Source organism: Carcharodon carcharias, chromosome 3 (assembly GCF_017639515.1).
Source record: "Carcharodon carcharias isolate sCarCar2 chromosome 3, sCarCar2.pri, whole genome shotgun sequence".
NCBI classification, from domain to species: Eukaryota; Metazoa; Chordata; class Chondrichthyes; order Lamniformes; family Lamnidae; genus Carcharodon; species Carcharodon carcharias.
This window is the reverse complement of record NC_054469.1, coordinates 177,266,072-177,278,831: the sequence shown is the minus strand read 5'-3', so window position 1 is coordinate 177,278,831 and position 12,760 is coordinate 177,266,072. Positions and strand designations below refer to the sequence as shown.

Sequence of the window (12,760 nt, the reverse complement as noted above, 5' to 3'; positions counted from 1 at the left end):
CCCTTTCACCTTGCCATTACTGCATTGAGCTCATGGATGAGGTGATGGTACGCAGTTTTGCACACACCTCTAGCACCTACTGTTGAATCTGGCTCTCTGTTAGGAACACCAATCTCTCAACAGAGGAAACCATCAGATACATGCCAGAGATGTGGCAGCACTCACTACCTGGAATCATGCATCATCCGAGCTTCTGTGCGCCTACCCTCTGGAAGCTTAGCCAGATGTTCCTTTACCTCATGCTGCAGCTCCAGCATTTGCCATGTTGCCGACATGCTAGAGTCTGGTGCTCAGCATCAGCCTGACTGACGCCATTCCTCTGATTGTCAGTGGCTTTGGCTGTCACAGCCTCTGTCAACTCCTGTGATGTTCTTACCAGATTGTGTCTCTGAATCTCACAGATGTGAGAGTACCTGCACTGGTGGAGAGTACAGGGGACTGATGCGACACTGCACCCTCTGAAGATCCCTCTTCCTCCTGAGAAGTAGCAACTGCCCCTCAGTCATTGCAGCTTTCTGTTCTTCAACGTGATCTGCATGAGAGAACAGATACATTGAATGGTTATGGAATTCCTATTGCATCCTTCCAACTACTCCTGGTGTGGAGATCCATGTGTTCAGTGATGGTCACATGAGCATTATGTCTTGTGTGCACCAGAGGTTCCTTGGGGCCTCAGCATTCGTCCATTTAATCTCTTGGGTCTGCACTCTTGTCTCACCATTAGTGACGGATTAGCCACAATGCTGCCCTGCATTGGGGGGGTTAGGATGGACAGGAATGTTACATTCCCAACTACCTTGGCCTATTCCTAGAGGTTATGGGCTGTCTTCTCCTGCTAGCATAAAGGTGAATACAGCTAGGTTCCCCAGGTAGACAAACAGGATGCTTAAGGTGGTGGCAACCCAGCAACCCATAATGGGAGCACATCAGTATCTCCTGCATGCAGTCAATCTTGAGGGACTTTGTCGGGGGGTGGTCAGCAATCACAGATACACATCTCGGAACAAGAGTCAGCTATGCCCCTGATAGGATGTGCTGCTGTATGACCTCTCTCCATCAAACTCACGCTGTCACATTGCTGCACGAAAGCCCAAAGGGAAACGAGTTATGGAGTATGCACCTTGGCAGAACAAATAAGATCATTGACTCTCTTTGGATCCAGGTTCTGAGGGTAACCTCATGGCTGCTAGCCTCTGCAATCTCCGTCCAAGTTTGCTTGGTCAGGCAGGTTTGTCTCCTCCTCCTGTACCTGGGGAAGAGAATATCCTGTATAAAATAAAAATAGAAAATGCTGCAAAAACACAGCAGGTCTGGGAGCATCTGTGCACAGTACAATATGACTCTTCTCCAAAAGAGAATCTCCCGCCTTGCCCTTTCAGGAAGGCATCGCTGAGCCATGGGCTAACCAGTGTCTTTCATTCTGTTATTCTGGTTGCTAGTTTTGTTAAACTGCTCAGCTTTCCAGGCAGGCAGGCAATTTCCAGGATTGTAGCCTGGGGGAGGTGTAGTGGTATTTTCACTGGACTAGTAATGCTAGAGACTCGGGAATCTTGCCTTGGCAGATGGTGAAATTTGAATTCAATAAAAATCTGGAATTAAAAGTCTAATGATGACCATTGTTGATTGTTGTAAAAACCCACCTGGTTCACTGGTCCCCTTTAGGGAAGGAAATATACTGTCCATACCTGGTCTTGCCTACATGTGAGTCCAGACCCACAACAATGTGGCTGACTCTTAAAAAGGCAATAAGGGATGGACAATAAATGCTGGCCTAGCCAACGACGCCCAGATTCCATGAATGAATTAAAAAATATGTTGTGCTGGCACCTGCTACAGCATGATCTCTCACTGCTTCAGCCGCTTCTCTGCCCTCCTCCGCTCTCTCAACTGTTAGTTTGGCTGACTGCCAAAAAATCGCATGTGTCTGGGCAATCCCCGACCAAATGAAAAGAGCTTCCATTTCCAGTCCCAACGGTGGGACATGCAGCCTAGCTGCAAACTTCAACCCAAAGAATCTGAGCAGGTTAGGTGGAATAAAATGTGGGAAAATGCTGAGGTTATCCACTTTTACAAGAAAAGCAGAATATCGTTTAGATGGCGAGAAACTGTAGAATGCTGCAATACACTGGGATCTGGGTGTCCTGGTGCATGAAATATAAAAAATTAGTATGCGACTATAGCAAGTAATTAGGAAGGCAAATGGAATGTTGGCCTTTATTGCAACTGGTATGGAGTATAAAGGTAGGGAAGTCCTGCAATAACTGTACAGGATATTGGTGAAATCGCAGTGGAAGTAATGTGTACGGTTTTGGTCTCCCATATATTTAAGGAGAGATTATAAATGCTTTGGAGGCTGTTTAGAGAAGATTCGCTAAGCTGATTCATGGAACGAAGGAACTTCCTTATGAAGAAAGGTTGAGCAGGTTTAGAAGAATGAGAGGTGATTTTACTGAAACATATAAGTTTCTGAAAGGGCTTGAGAGGGTAGATGCTGAGAGGATAGAATGAATTTTATCAGCTCCAGGAGGGTGGGAATAGAGGCAGGGGCCTGGTAAAATAATGGGAAGCCATGTCAGAATGACTCCCTGTTGTTGTCCTGCCACTGGATATGTTTCCCAGCAGCAGGCAGGAAGTGGGCTACTGGGCAGATTTGCTGCCCACTCTATGAAAGTGGGCAGCCAATTTACATAATTTATGGGGCCATTGGTATTTTGCCACAGCAAAGGAGCCCCACGCTGCGCAGAAGCGGCCTCCCTGTAGTAGTTCGGAGTGTCATCAGAGCCAGAAGCTTCATGGCCCAAACAGCGGCCATGAACTCAAAAGCCTTCCCCCACAGTCCCAATTCTCCCTCCTGGAGGGGTTTCCCACTCTGAGCCCTCTAAATTTTAATTGTCATAGGGTAGAATTTTATGCCTCGTGGGTGGGCGCGCGCCTGACCCAATCGAGCACAAAGCAGCACAAGAAGATGACAGGCGCGTGCCCAACATCATCCTGTACGCATGCAATCTTCAGGTTTGCGGGCATGCTTGGGTGTCGGAGCCATGCCCATCATCAATTAAAAGGCAACTTAAGGCCATTAAAAATCCAATTGAACCCAATTTTACATTGCCTGTGTGATTTCACGTTTGTGATTGCACAGGCAGGCAGGCAGCCCACATTTTGCAAAACCTCACCCAAGGGCAGGATAAAAGGGGTCAGCGCCATTGCCAGTGTGAGCAGCGAGGAGCTTAGGAGGTAGTTTGCTGCTGGTTGCTTATTTGAACTTGATAGCTTCACCTCAGTTCTGAGCTTTATTCCTGGCATTTCTAGGCTTCATTTCAGGACTTATCAGTGTCTCCAAGGCCCCTGGAGGATTTTGACCATGTGGACACTTCCAGGTGTCATACAACCTTCTGCTACCCTAGTAATGGGGATTGTGGTGTCTGCTGCAGGCATCTCCTCAGAGGAGGAAGAGGGGGACAGAAGGGAAAGGAGGCCAAGTGTCCCAATGCAGCGACCTGTGGGAGGAGAGGTGCAGGCACAAGGGGTGCAGGGCCAGCAAGTAGTCCAAGGCGAAAGGGACTGCAGAAGTCGCCACTATCCTACTGCCAGGATTTACAGGCGGCGATGCAGCTACCTCAATATGTCCAAGGTGCAATGCCGAAGGAGGTGGATAGGCAATGGCAAACATTCAAAGAGCGCATGGGTGAACTGCAACAATTGTTTATTCCTGTTTGGCGCAAAAGTAAAACAGGAAAGATGGCCAAACCATAGCTTACAAGGGAAATTAGAGATAGTATTAGATCCAAAGAAGAGGCATGCAAATTGGCCAGAAAAAAACAACAGACCTGAGGATTGGGAGCAGTTTAGAATTCAGCAAAGGAGGACCAAGGGATTGATTAAGAAGGGGAAAAGCGAGTATGAGAGTAAGCTTGCGGGGAACATAAAAACTGAGTGTAGGTGAAGAGTGAAGAGAAAAAGATTGGTAAAGACAAATGTCAAAATGTCAAAAGACAAATTCTCCTTACAGTCAGAAACAGGGGAATTTATAATGGGGAACAAAGAAATGGCTGACCAACTAAATACATACTTTGGTTCTGTCTTCACAAAGGAAGACACTAATAACATACCAGAAATGTTGGGGAACACAGGGTTTAATGAGAGGGAGGAACTGAAAGAAATCAGTATTAGTAGGGAAATGGTGTTGGGGAAATTGATGGAATTGAAGTCCGATAAATCCCCAGGGCCTGATAATCTACATCCCACAGTACTTAAGGAAGTGGAATTGGATGCATTGGTGGTCATCGTCTGAGATTCTATAGACTCTGGAACAGTTCCTGCAGATTGGAGGGTAGCTAATGTAACCCCACTTCTTAAAAAGGGAGGTAGAGAGAAAACAGGGAATTATAGACCAGTCAGTTGGTAGTGGGGAAAATTCTAGAGTCCACTATAAAAGATTTAATTGCTGAGCATGTGGAAAGCAGTGGCAGAATCAGACAGAGTCAGCATGGATTTATGAGAGGGAAATCATGCTTGACAAATCTACTGGAATTTTCAAGGATGTCACTGGTAGAGTTGATGAGGGGGAGCCAGTGGATGTGGTTTATTTGGACTTACAGAAGGCTTTCAACAAAGTCCCGCATAAGAGATTAATGTGTAAAATTAAAGCGCATGGTATTGGGGATAGTGTATTGAGATGGATAGAAAATTGGTTGGCAGACAGGAAACAAAGAGTAGTAATAAATGGGTCTTTTTCCAAATTGCAGGCAGTGACTAGTGGGGTACTGCAGTGATCGGTGCTGGGACCCCAGCTGTTCACAACATATATTAATGATTTAGATGAGAGAAGTAAATGTAATGTCTCCAAATTTGCAGGTGACACAAAGCTGGTGGTAGGGTGAGCTCTGAAGAGGATGCAAAGATGCTTCAGTGTGATTTGGACATGCTGAGTGAGTGGGCAAATGCATGGCAGATGCAGTATAATGTAGATAAAGGTGAAGTTATCCACTTTGGTAGCAAAAACAGGAAGACAGATTATTATCTGAATGTCTATAAATTGAGAGAAGGGGATGCGCAACGAGACCTGGGTGTCCTCGTACACCAATCGCTGAAGGTAAGCATGCAGGTGCAGCAGGCAAATGGTATGTTGGCCTTCATGGCGAGAGGATTCAAATACAGGAAAAGGGATGACTTGCTGCAATTATACAGGGCCTTGGTGAGACCACATTGTGTGCAGTTTGGTGTCCTTATCTGAAGGAGGATGTTCTTGCAATAGAGGGAGTGCAGCGAAGGTTTACCAGACTGATTCCTGGGATGGCGGGACTGACAGATGAGGAGAGATTGAGTCGGTTAGGATTATATTTGCTGGAGTTCAGAAGAATGAGGGGGGAATCTCATAGAAATTTATAAAATCCTAACAGGACTAAACAGGGTAGATGCAGGAAGGACGTTCCCGATGGTGGGGGAGTCCAGAACCAGGGGTCACAGTCTGAGGATATGGGGTAGACCATTTAGGACTGAGATGAGGAGAAATTTCTTCACCCAGAGAGTAGTGAGCCTGTGGAATTCGCTACCACAGAAAGTAGTTGAGACCAAAACATTGTGTGTTTTCAAGAAGGATATAGCTCTTGGGGCAAAAGGGATCAAAGGATATGGGGAGAAAGTGGGAGCAGACTGTTGAGTTGGATGATCAGCCATGATCATAATGAATGGAGGAGCAGGCTTGAAGGGCCGAATGGCCTACTGCTCCTATTTTCTATGTTTCTCCCTGTTCGCCGTTGATGAACGGGCTCCTTGCTGGGATACTGGGTACCTCATCCATCTCCCACACTGGCACTGATTACCTGAGGTCATTGCCTGTGTGAGGGCTTGCAGGTCTGAGCGCAACCCCAGGAACCCCTGATTCTGTCCCTGGAGCTACCCCTCCATGAGAGTTGCCACTCTCTCAGTGGAAGAGGCAGTGTGCTCAGCCATGAGGTTCAAAACACTGCTTGTGCTCCGCATGGACGCCTCCACAACAGAGACCATCGCATGCATACCCTAAGGATCTCCACCAGATCCTGTTGGATATCCAGCATCTGCTGCCTAATGGATGACTCCAGAGGCTCATCACCTGACTCAGCACCATCCTGGTCTCCAGCAGTCCTCCAATTGCCGGCACCCTCAGCACTATTTGTCTCCGTCTGCTTCTCAAGCGAGAGTGAAATGCCCACACCACTGTGCTCCAACATTCTAGCCGAAGGTCTAATGCCCACCGAGGTGCTGGTATTTGCATCAGTGCCTGGTTCAGAGAGCGGGTATGACGCAGGTGCAGCTGAAGCCCAGCGGTCCTCTGGCATCAGGTGTGGATCTTTGGGGCCCTGAGAATGAGTGCGCGCTGACAAATCTAAGGGAGAACAACAACGTCATTAGTTTAAGTCATCAGACTGTCACTGTTCATGCCAGGCAACTTGATGAGACAATGGAGATCTGCATCATGGTGCCATCGTCTTTCATATAATCAATGGGAACTCCAGTTTTGAGGCCCCCATCAATGAAGAGACTGCACAAGAATGTTTGCACCATCCAAAACTCTCACCTCTGTGCTCTGCACTCTTACCTTCATCTAACACTCCAGCCTCTCCGCGATCGGCTGACCGAGGTGCCTCTCCAGCTCTAAGATGTCCTGCTCAAACCTTGTAAGGATTAGGAGGTTTCTGCTTGTCTGCGACATCTCTGTTGTTATGGCTCATTTTCTCCTGAAAGGACAGAAGAACATTAATTAGTCCACTCTCTACTTACAGCACCATTGCAGCCTGGCCAGCCCCACCTGAGGAACACCTTGCAGGGCACATCCGAGTCGCAGCCCTCGAGCCGCAAGGCACTCAGTCCAAGCAGCCAGGGCTCTCAACCCCTTGGCCAGCTCTGGCATCATTGACAGTTGGCACTCAGACTCTAACACCCCTGCGCTCCAAGGGGGCTCAGCCAGCCCTTAACACTTCAGCACACTGATCCATGCCAACATAGTACTCACCCTTGCCGAGTGCAGCGGGTCATTAAACCTTTTGCAGCACTGCACCCATGTGCGCCACACAACATCATGGCTTCGGACCTGGGTTGCCACCTCCTCCCAAGCTCTTTTTGTCAGGTGTCATGCCTTCCTCCTTCTATCTCTGGGGCAATCACCTTCTCCAGCAGGACCCTTGAGGCGCTCGTCCGAAAATCAGGGGATGTGGCGAGTGCCCACCCGGCGCCTGCCCCTCCTAGCTATGATAAAAGCAAAATACTGCGGATGCTGGAAATCTGAAACAAAAACAGAAAACGCTGGAAAAACTCAGCAGGTCATACCAGTATCAATGGAGAGAAAAAGAACAGTTAACATTGTATGACTCTTCTTCAGAGCTAAAGAGAAGTAAAGGTTTAGACCTGCTGAGTTTTCCCAGCATTTTCTGTTTTTGCCCCTCCTGCCTGTTGTCTCTAGCCACACATGAAGCCATAGCTTTGGTCTTCAACATGCAGAAAATATGTTCTTCCCTGGCAGCTTTCAAGGAGCTGCCTGTGCCGTTTTCAAACCACCTACTGGGTCACCATTGGACCCAGCAGCCGACAGGCCCCTTCCCTCACCCGGCCCTTCCTGACTATTGAGAAGACGTGTTTCACACTGGGCGGGCCTTAATTGGCCAGCCAGCATGAAATCATGGTTGGGCGGCGATCGCAGGCGACAGCACTTTACCCGACCAGCCGCAGAGCTGCCGATCACATGCGCCCAACAAGTTGTTGGAGGGTGCCTCCATTTTGAGTCACCTCAGGTCTGTGACTTGCCTCAGCAGACCCCGCCTCTCCCTGTGGTCTGTTGATGCTTCAGAGTTACTGGCCCTCTGAATGGGCTGGCAGCATCAGGAACTCATATGCCATCCTTAATTGGATGGTGGGCCTAAAGAGAGGCCAATTAAAAGGCCACCTGCAGTAAAATCGCCAAGATGGCCCTGCTGCTGGCAAGTCCAGGCTTAGGACCCACTTTTCGCTCTGACATCAAGGTCCCAGAGCCTGTGGTAAAATTTTGCCTGATGTTTCCTCTTCTGTGGCAAACCAAGTCAGGGGCATATTTCCAGAATATAGGGTGGCCCATTTACGATGGAGATGAGGAATGTCTTCTCTCAGATGGCCGTGAATGTTTGTTATTTTGCACCCAGAGAAAGATGTGGAGGCTGGGTTATTGAATATATTCAAGGCTGAGCTAGACAGACTCCTGAACTATAGAGGAGCCGAGCGTTATGGTAACAGGTAGGAAAGTGCAGTTGAAGCCAAAGTCAAATCAGACATAGTCTTATTGAAACAAAACCAGAAAATGCTGGAAAAACTCAACAAATCTGATGGCCTCTGTGGAGAGAGAAAAAAAAAGTTAACGTTTCGAGTCCATTTCAGAGCATCTGCAGTATTTTGCTTTTATCATAGTCTTATTGAATGTTGGAGCAGATTTGAGGGGCCATTTGGCCCACTGCCACTCCTATTTCTTATGTTCTTATCCTGCATGCCTGTGCACAAAGGGACTTGTAGCATGTCACAGCAGTCAAGCAATCTGTCCTCCAACATGCTGCTAGGAATTCTAAGGCACTCATTCCAGATGAGCATTCAGCCTCTCACCAGTGTCTCTCTGCCAGTGCCCTTGTTGTTCCCTGTTGGCCAGCCCAGACTGCTCTTGTCCACGTTGAGGTTGTGCAGTCGAAAACTGGGCCTTCCAGATTCAGAACTGCTCAAGGCTGTCCTCCAAGGCAATCTGTAGTCTTCCCCCCTGAAAGTCAGTAGTCTTCCCCCACCATACTGCAATCACTGAGGTGTCACTGTATAGGTGCACTGGGACAGGCACAGAAGACAGGGACCAAGGAAGTACACAAATGTCACTAGTTGATTTTTGTATGGAATATTGAATGGTGTAATTTGTAATGTTGGTTTGGAAGGTTTGTTTTGTAGTGGATTTTTTTTCAGCACTGAGGCCAAGAGAATGTTGTGATGGTCAGTAACAGAGAGAGAACGTAAGGTGTGGGGCTGTTGGTGAATGGGGAATTACATACAAATTGACGGAGGGATAAACAGGTTAGGGAGGTGAACACATGATTGGAGGAATGACGTGGAAAAGCGGGATTCCATTTCATGGGACACATGTTTTGGGTTGGAATAAAATGTACCTTTGGACATGGCTCTACCTGAACTGGGCTGGTGCCAGGGTCCAAGTGGAAAGGATAAATGGGACAGTCAGAAAGACTTTAAACTAGCATGTCGGGGGTGGCGCGGGGGATGGGGGGGGGGTGGTGGCGGCGAGGATTCAGGTGGAAATGGTAGTATAAATAGTTTGAAAACAAAGGAAAGGGAAGAGAGTGTTACTGGTAAAGAGAAACCTAAAGCATGTAAAGTAATTAAACTAGGAGGGAGAAATAAGACACATATGAGTTAAGCATACAAACAGAAGTACAGGTTAGAGCATGTGTCCTTTATACAAACACACTGAGGTTAAGGAGCAAACTGAATGAATTGCGGGCATAAATTCAACTTGCAGGGCCTAACATCGTAGCCATTACTTATATATGCTGCAAGATGGTCAGGACCGGGGACTAAATATATTAGGTCTACAGGAAAGACATGGGAAATGGTAGAGGAGGAAGAGTAGCCTTAATGATTAAGGAAGAAATCACTTCAATGATAGGCAGTCATTTATGGGTAGAATTAAGAAATAGAAAAGGATTTAAAACTGTATTAGGAGTTGCATATCAGCTCCCTAGTAGCATTGAATTGATTGGCTATAACAGTGTAGAAATTAGACAAACATGTAGCAAAAACAAAGGGGTGGTCGAAGGGAATTAACTTTCACATATATAGGCAGACTTGCACTTCACAAATGTAGTGAACTCCTTCAGTGTGTCTGAGAGAATTTTCTGCAACATTATGACCAGGAACCGAAAAGGGGACATGCCATGTTGGATTTAGTAATGAGCTAGATTTATTAAGAGCTAAATGGTGCACAGAAGTTTATCTAATAGCGAACATAATATGATTGAGTTCAACATCATGAAACATGCACTGAGATTCTAATTTAGGTCAGGCTAATTTCGATGCAATGATCCAGAGGCAAACAACAGTAGATTCCATAAATTGGGATGATGCAAGGCTAGAAATTCATTTTCCCCAGGATTCGGGTGAGGGGCTCACGCCCATTCATATAGAGGTGGGCAATGCATCAGCCTGAATTTCACGCTCCACCACCAGTGGGTTTTCAGGCAGGGAGAGCGTGAAATTTAAGAACGGGATTCCCCCTGATTGGTGTAGTGATTTTATGCTGGGGTGGGCCAGGCCTCAGACCCTTGCCCCAATTGAGGCCCTTTGGCCAATTATTGACCACTTAAGGGCCATTTCCCACCAAGCCTCAATTTTTAGGCTAGCAGGAGGATTTACCTGGCGTGGGGGAAGCCTGAAAATGAACAAGCATAGATCTTGGGCAGGAACAGGATGGGGCAGGCCTACATCAGAAGCCCCCTTCTGACTTTGGGCAGCCCCATAAGGTTGAGTGGCCGCTGGATCACCCTCCCCATCAATCCCTCCTCCGGAACCCCAAATGCCAACTCTCCAACTCCCCGGGCCTTCCCTGACTTTCCAGCCCTGGGAGCTCCAAAACTTACCTTGCTGTCTGGTCCCGGGACTTAGGCTCCAGCATGTTGAAGCATTTCATCTTATGTCCATAGAACCATAGAACACAACAGCACAGAAAACAGGCCATTCGGCCCTTCCAGTCTGTGCCGAAATATTATTCTGCTGGTCCCATTGACCTGCACCTAGTCCATAACCCTCCAGACTTCTCCCATCCATGTATCTATCCAATTTATTCTTAAAACTTAAGCGTGAGCCCACATTTACCACGTCAGATGGTAGCTTGTTCCACACTCTCACCACTCTCTGAAGAAATTCCCCCTAATGTTCCCCCTAAACCTTTCCCCTTTCACCCTAAAGCCATGTCCTCTTGTGTTTATCTCTCCTAATCTAAGTGCAAAGAGCCTACTCGCATTTACTCTGTCTATACCCCTCATAATTTTGTAAACTTCTATCAAATCTCGCCTCATTCTTCTACGCTCCAAGGAATAAAGTCCTAACCTGTTTAATCTTTTCCTGTAACTCAACTCCTTAAGACCCGGCAACATCCTAGTAAATCTTCTCTGCACTCTCTCAATCTTACTGATATCATTCCTGTAGTTAGCAGGGACTAGAGAGCAAGGTGGGACTTCTTCCTGTGTGAGGGGCGGAAGTCCCGGTCTGCAACCATTTAGAAATTTAGAAACTAGGAGCAGGAGTAGGCCATTCAGCCCTTCAAGCCTGCTCCACCATTGATTATGATCATAGCTGATCATCCAACTCAATAGCCTGCTCCCGCTATCTCCCCATATCCTTTGATCACTTTCACCCCAAGAGCCAAATCTAACTCCTTCTTGAAAACATACAATATTTTGGCCTCAATTACTTTCTGTGGTAACGAATTCCACAGGCTCACCACTCTCTGGGTGAAGAAATTTCTCCTCATCTCAGTCCTAAATATCCATATATCCTCAGACTGTGACCCCTGGTTCTGGACTCCCCCATCATCGGGAACATCCTTCCTGCATCTACCCTGTCTAGTCCTGTTAGAACTTTATAGATTTCTATGAGATCCCCCCTCATTCTTCTGGACTCTAGCGAATATAATCCCAACCGACTCAATCTCTCCTCATATGTCAGTCCTGCCATCCCAGGAATCAGACGGGTAAACCTTTGCCTCACTCCCTCTATAGCAAGAACATCCTTCCTCAGATCAGGAGACCACAACTGCACAAAATAGTCCAGGTGTAGTCTCACCAAGGCCCTGTACAATTGGAGCAAGACATCCCTGTTCCTGTACTCGAATTCTCTGGCTTTGAAGGCCAACATACCACTTGCCTTCTTTACCGCCTGCTGCACCTGCATGCTTACCTTCAGCGACTGGTGTTCGAGGACACCCAGGTCTCATTGTACATCCCCCTCTCTCAATTTATAGCCATTCAGATAATAACCTGCCTTCCTGTTTTTGCCATCAAAGTGGATAACCTCACATTTATCCATATTATACTACATCTGCCATGCATTTGCCCACTCACTCAGCTTGTCCAAATCATCTTTGCATCCTCTTTACAGCTCACCCTCCCACCCAGCTTTGTGTCATCTGCAAATTTGGAGACATTGCATTTAGTTCCCTCACCTAAATCATTAATATATATTGTGAATAACTGGAGCAAAATTTTGCGTATGACGTGCAGGTGACGGAGCCCACACGTCAGTGCTTAAAATGTCGCGCACTGAGGTCGGGTGAGCATCCCAACATCAGTGTTTAGCTGGGCGGGCGCTCTATGACGCGTGACGCGCACCCACCATTAATTAATGGCCTTGTTAAGGCCCTTAACTCGGCAATCGACGCCAATTTTGAGGCGCCCATGCAATCTTTGGCTCGGCGCACGGGTGCAAGGGGCAGGCAGGTAACTGATTTTTTAACAAACCTCATCCACGTCGGGATATGTGGGCTCAGAGAGGTTGTTAATGTTTTATCTGAAAAATTTATTGCAGCAAGTGTTTTAAACTTGCCTGTGTGATTGTTAGCAGTTCAGATCGATTTTCAACAGCTTTCACTGTACTTTGAAGCTTCAGCTCACCAGTCTGCAGACAGTAATCTTTATCGGGCCTCAGCTTTCCGGAGGACTCCATTTAGCCTAGGAATGGGTTCTGACATCTCCACTGGAGGCAGCTCCTCTGA

At 47.2% G+C, this 12,760-nt stretch overlaps 1 protein-coding gene across 1 annotated transcript in view; it reads left to right on the top strand.

The window, feature by feature from the left end:
- Positions 1-12,760, top strand: part of LOC121276056 (phosphatase and actin regulator 1-like) — a 683,909-nt gene that overhangs the window by 505,224 nt on the left and 165,925 nt on the right. Inside the window, exon 8 of the mRNA XM_041184001.1 lies at positions 2,744-2,762. Within this exon, the coding sequence (XP_041039935.1) occupies positions 2,744-2,762 (19 nt within the window). The remainder of the gene's footprint in view (positions 1-2,743; positions 2,763-12,760) is intronic.